The sequence below is a fragment of the Cyprinodon variegatus genome, unplaced genomic scaffold (genome assembly GCF_000732505.1).
Source record: "Cyprinodon variegatus isolate N-32 unplaced genomic scaffold, C_variegatus-1.0 Scaffold4, whole genome shotgun sequence".
NCBI classification, from domain to species: domain Eukaryota; kingdom Metazoa; phylum Chordata; class Actinopteri; order Cyprinodontiformes; family Cyprinodontidae; genus Cyprinodon; species Cyprinodon variegatus.
The window spans coordinates 720,648-727,040 of record NW_015150457.1 but is presented as its reverse complement, the minus strand read 5'-3'; the positions used below and the strand labels follow the sequence as shown (position 1 = coordinate 727,040).

The 6,393-nt window shown below is 36.4% G+C and overlaps 1 protein-coding gene across 2 annotated transcripts; it reads right to left on the bottom strand.

The window, feature by feature from the left end:
* Positions 1–2,405: 2,405 nt before the first annotated feature.
* LOC107083901 (extracellular calcium-sensing receptor-like) lies at positions 2,406–6,144 on the bottom strand. 2 transcript variants are annotated; one of them, XM_015373452.1, is made up of 8 exons: positions 5,953–6,144; positions 5,333–5,627; positions 4,963–5,249; positions 4,504–4,799; positions 4,004–4,209; positions 3,670–3,891; positions 3,469–3,592; positions 2,406–3,381 (listed from the first exon to the last, which is right to left on the bottom strand). In XM_015373452.1, exons 1-8 carry the CDS (start codon positions 6,114–6,116, stop codon positions 2,483–2,485), a joined length of 2,493 nt encoding a protein of 830 aa, XP_015228938.1. In that variant the 5' UTR covers positions 6,117–6,144; the 3' UTR covers positions 2,406–2,482. The 2 variants fall into 2 exon arrangements, with proteins under 2 accessions (XP_015228938.1, XP_015228946.1); XM_015373460.1 differs by having other exon boundaries at positions 4,004–4,206.
* Between the last annotated feature and the right edge of the window lie 249 nt (positions 6,145–6,393).

Here is a 6,393-nt window from a genome sequence, read left to right as displayed (position 1 = left end):
AATATAATATAGCATACTTTTTCTAGATGTTTGTTCATTTGCACAGTTGCTCTAAACACATTCTCAGAAAATGAATAGTTTTTATAAATTAACTAACAGCTTATCCATTATTAAACTGCTACATTACTTTTTTTTTAGCTTTGTGACACTATATTGGACCATGCAAAATACAGATTTGCTTTAACAAAGCCTCAGAAAGGGGAAATGTATATACAAAAAGTAAACCTGTACATGAATGAAATTATGTTTTTGATTTTATTAAGAGTTTTTATAATGTTGTTTTTTGTTGATGGCATTCATATAAATAAACTGGTGTGATAACTTTTTATACATTTGATTGGTTTTTGGTATCCGTCTATTTTGAATTTGTGGCTCCCACTGGAGAAAACTGAACCAGTCACCACTGGTTTCTGGTCCTCTCAATTAGTTGCGGAGCAGTTTCTCTACCTCTTAGTTTGTTAATTTTTTGTTTATTGATATGACACACAAGGACACTGCTCATCTAGGACTTTGTCAAATCTTAAAATTCTGACTCACATATTTCAGGACATTTCAGTATATTGGACCATAATTGTCTTAAATCTTAAAATCCTGACTCACACACATACACTGTGAAGCACTGTTCAACGTCAGCTACAAGTCTCCCATCAGTTATTCAAAATATTAGCAGTCTATACTATTTGTTCTTTTAAAAGCGGCTTAGGAAAATACCTTCATGTAAGTATTGGATTAAGATGTAATAATAGTTGAAAAACTGCAGGAGATAGAGAGCACAGATACACATCTGTGGTTCTAGACAGGGACTAGTGTCCATTTAAAGCTGGTTTTCTTATGGCCCCTGCACTGAAGTTATAATATTCAATTAAGTTTTGTAATATGATATGTGCTGGAACAGAAACTAAGTTATATTGGAATCAGGAACATTTTTGGTGTTTTGGAAAAGAATTAGTGCCTGTTACATAAAAACCTCCTCATTTGCTCCAGAACCACCCTCATACACCATAATGCTCTCATTTCTTATTAAGCACATTGTGATCAATTGTGTCAATTGCTTTTTTAGATCAACAAATATACCAAATTTTTTCTATCTATGGAGCTGCTGACTTCCTATAAATTCATGAAGTAGGCCAATGGTTTGTGAATTGGTGTTTAATCTATGGTTATGTATAAGGCATCATTTTGTAGTTTCATGTTGCTGTGACAAGAGGGGCTACAGATATAAGTCTTGAAAGTTATCCTTTAGAGCGTCCTTTGTGAATAGTCTGACAGGCCTGCAACCACATTACCTTATTACCTTATTACCCTAATCTAAACACAGATAATCCATTGAATAGAAATAATAGCAATTATGTGAAGAGCTTGTCTGAGACTTAACGGTAATGTTGTGCCAATTTATAATCAAAAAGAACAAGCTCAAAGTTCAGTTCAGTTCACGTTCATGTTCATAGTTCGTTTTTTTGAAAAAATGAACTAAGTTAATAAAATTATAAGTGAACTAGTTCAAGACCATTTGGTAAATCAGGCCAAAATCCATCACGATAGACTATAATATGTAGAAAGAAATGGAAAATGCTCAATGCAGTAAGGTATACAGTATGTGCAATCAAGCACAAATTACACGGAACTTCAGAAACATAAAGGTGCACTCAGGTTCAGCTGAAAAGATCTGTATGAAAAAGGACTTCTTACATTCCTCATTCAGTAGCCGATATTTCCCAAGATATTGGCTACTGCAATCGCTTTATGTGTTAATTTTAATTTTAAGTCGAAGTATTCCTATATTGGTTCATAAAACTCTGCCAAGCACTCTGCAAAACTGGCATCAGAAATACCAGTAGATGAGTCTAAATCGCACAAACTAGTACTAGCAGTAAACATGCTGGGCTGTCATGCTGTTAGCCGTAAAACATGATGTTATCCAATGAAAAATGTGTTGTTTTCAAATGAGCGTGAATGTGAGATGTGCACGTTGCTCGTTATTCTTAGAGTGAACGTTGCCCTTGTTCACGTTCAGTACTTCAAAACTGATTAGTTCAGTTCACTGTTTACCAAAAATATGAACATATTCAGTGAAGGCCCTTCAGTGAAAGCATTCAAGCATAACACTACTTGAAGATATGTGTATATGTGAAAGGGTTAATTGTTTGCCCGAGGACACAAATTCATGTTTTATCACCTTATCATGATGAACCAATCAGTTTTTTTTATTATTATATAGGTTAAAAGTTATATATGTTTAAAAAATATGAGGCAAAAAAACAAAAAGTAAACTGCTGAAGTTTTTCATTTTATTTGTCCTTTAAGCTGATGTACAGGTGATTTTCCAATAAGTCACAATTAAACAAAGTATCAATGGTATAATTACTTTCAATGAGTATAGCTGTGTGTTAATAGTTAGTATAGATAAATAATGTTTAAAAATAAAAGTTGACTTCAAAGAATAGACCAGTTTCAGATTTATTGTGTTGTCAATAAAGTACAATCAATATTTGTTCATTAGATGTTTTTTTGTGTTCTTCTCTGGCTGATACAAAATTATGAAACACTTTGGAGCAAATATACACAGCATCAGGCCAAAGCTAGACGACAGAATGGCAAATATCTCCACAGCCACTGTATATTTTCCAGGAGAGCTGACATATGCTGGGATGAAGGTGATCCAGACTGCACAGAATATTAACATGCTGAAGGTGATCAGTTTGGCTTCATTGAAATTATCAGGTAGTTTCCGAGCTAGAGCAGCTAAAACAAAACAAAAAACTGCCAGCAAGCCGATGTAGCCAAGCACAGCCCAGAAACCAACAGCAGAGCCTAATGCACATTCCAGGATGATCTTCTCCTTGTAGGTGTGCAGATTTTTCATTGGGAAGGGAGGACTTACAACCAACCATATTGTACATATTATGACTTGAATAAAGGTAACGCCTGCTACAGTCAATCTTTGCTGTGGAGGACCAAACCATTTCATGGTGTTATTACCTGGAAGTGTAGCTTTAAATGCCATCAAAACAACTATAGTTTTCCCAAGAACACAGGAGATACAGAGAACAAAGGTGATGCCAAATGCTGTGTGCCGGAGCACACAGGACCACTCAGAAGGTGCTCCAATAAAAGTTAATGAACATAAGAAGCACAGAGTCAGAGAGAAGAGGAGTAGGAAGCTTAGTTCAGAGTTGTTAGCTCTGACAATTGGAGTTGTCCTGTAATGAAAGAAAACCACTGTTGTGATAATGGCCATGCAGGCCCCACTAACTGAAAACGCAGCCAGAATGACTGACAGTAAATCATCAAATGAAAGAAATTCTACTTGTTTGGGGAAACATTCATCATTTCCTGCATTAGGCCAGAATTCTTTGGAACATGGGATGCATTCCAGGGAATCTGAAAAAGAAAAAAAAAGATCAGTCATAAAGGGATGTTTGTATCTAAAATATTTGATGATAGAAATAAACACATAATCAGGGTCACCTGTCATATTGCTAATCTCTCCCTCTGCACATGGTATACAATCATAGCAGCAGATGGGCTTTCCTTTCTGCAACACTTTGCGAGTCCCTGGAGCACAACTCTTGGAGCAAACTGACACCGGTACCTGAAACAGAAATATAAAATGGAAAGTGTAGGTTTACAGCACTGCTGTTTTCAAACAGATGAGGAAGTTGCTGTTACCTGACTGCCTCCATCGAACCAGGATAAGTTCCTGTTAATATGAAACTCCTGGCCTTTTGGCAGTGATGCATCATAGTACCCTACATTTACCGGCTCAATAATCCCACTGTCACTTATCTGCCAGTTGACAACGTCATAAGCAGCCACAGGGTCTCCATTAGCATCAAAAGACACATGGTAACCATTGCGGGTAAAGTTGACTTTCTTTAGTTCAGTAAAAGTCTGAAAATTATTTTTTAAATTAGTAAAGAGAAGTAACCCATCTTAAATAATAAGTAAGTTATTTAACTGATTCTAGGAAAATAAAAATAGACTATGTTTTATTAAAACTCACCTGAATCAAGTCTAGCTTTGTTTGTTTTTTACAGTGAATGGTGAAATTGGTTTTGTAACACACTGCATTGTGAATAGCATGTGCTATGGCATAAACAGCCTTGTAAACCATATTAGTAATTCTGAATGTCGACATTTCAGTATATGGGACTTTAATTTTCTTTAAGTCTTCAGTTCCCTGACATAGCTTCTTTTTTGAGGAGGCTGCTGAAAATAAGCAAAGGATTACAGATTGTTTAATCCATTCATGTTACAACACTAAAAATTTATCACATCAGTTACATTTCTTAAAATTAGGCAAAATATAGATCTATTATACTCTGATGTGAGTAACATTAAAATATATTGTAAATTAGCTGTTTACATAAATACAGCCAAAGCTCATATCTATTTTTATAAGTTGTATCTGAAACTGCTTTCTGCCTAAAGGATTTGATCAAACTGGGAATGTTTAAAAGAAAAGCCAAATCAAGCTAGCAAATTATCACAACCAGTTCTTACATTTTGTCCAACTGCAGCTGAATACATCCTCCCAGAACTCAGTCAGCACTGAGGAGGCAGCTACTTTAGACGGTGAGAGATTCAGAAGGAAGTCTCCAAAGCCAGGAATGACAGATTGTTGAATAGCAACTCCGATAGCCCCTGCACAGAAGCTGAACCTCATCAGTTGACGGTCTGTTACCCAGCCCTCGCTTCCAATCCACTGACGAGGTGGAGGATGATTGTGGTTTAACTCCTCTAACAGGAATTTCATATCACCAGCAGCTGTAAATGCCACTACCACTACTGATGTTGATCTGAAGAGAAATGCAAAAATGGATAAAACTGTTTTACTTTTCTTTCACATACGGCAGTTCTGTTTGCATAAAAACCTTTTTCCAACGATTACAGAAACAGTTCTGAATTGATCACAGCAGTATCGAAACAAAGTAAAAAAAAAATAAAAAAAAAACCACAAACCTGCGGATAACATCAGCTACAATTCGTATTTTGTATGGATCAGTTCGATAGAACGATTCAATGTATTCTACACAGATCCCTTCTCTATGCGCTGCTTCAAGAAAAGACGCCATGCCATTTCTTCCATAATCTGAGTCTGAGTGGATAGCTCCTATCCACGACCAACCAAAATGTTTCACCAGTTTGGCCATTGCATTAGCTTGATAGTGGTCACTGGGAATTGTTCTAAAGAAAGTCGGGTACTCTCGTTTATCTGACAGGCATGCACAAGTGGCAAAGTGGCTCACCTAATATGAGAGTAAAAAAAAAACAATGGATCTTATCTCTTAAAGCTATCCTACAGATGTCTTACAGATAATATTGAACTTACCAGAGGAATGTTAAAGGGACCAAAGATCCGTGAGATGCTGATGGATGGTGTAGATCCAGACTCACCAATAACACCCATCACCAAACCTGACTTAGAACAGTTATTGCCTGTTTGAAACACAGGGTCCTGTCCATTTGATAGCTGGAGGGCCACATGCATGGACATAGGCACAGAAGCACACGAGTCGTGGATCTGATACCCTAGTCTAATCCCAGGCAGTAGCTCTGTGCTGTTGTTTATCTCCTCAATAGCAAAGATCATTGCACGACAGAAGCGCAGTTCACGACTGTTGATACTGCATACAGACAGAGATTTTTTATGAGTTTGCATTTTCACAAACAAGATTCCATTTGAAAAAGAAAACACAGAAATTCTGAAGTTGAAATTATGTTAAAACATTATCAAGTGTATTTATATAATCCCATTTTTTTAATACCTATTTACGAAAATAATTGTTTTTTGATGTCAAATTAGATTTGATCTCATCCAAATATTTAATAAAATACCCTTGTATAAATCATTAATTCTACCTTGTAGCAAAATTCTTCATATTACAAGTCAAAATCTGAGTTTTTGTATGACTCTCCCTCCAATTGCCACAACTTCTCTATCTTACCGACCTTCCTGTGCAGGTAGGCGGCTCAGGTACAGTGGTGTAGTTATGAATCTTTGTAAGTTCTTTGTAGTGGATGGAAAAAACGCCACCAATGATGTACTCTCCGTCCGTTGAGAATGCAGGTAGACGAGATGTACCCTGCAGGACACAGTTCATAGGTAAAGCCATATTTTTGATCCTATAAGAACCCCCTAAAGCAATAACTAAGACAACACATAAGCCCTGTGCCAGTCTCAAGCAAGTAAGAAGAAGTGAGGTCTCCATGCCTTAAGTCTCTGAATGTGAACAAGTCTTCTTGGTGGTTTATATAACTCTTCAAAAGTGACAACAAACATCAGTGACATGGCATCACCTGGTGGACCAATTTGCTTTTACAGTCTATGATGTTTTGTTTACGGTCTGATGTTTGTTGAGTCTCTTCTATTTTTCTTTTTTACTTAAAAAT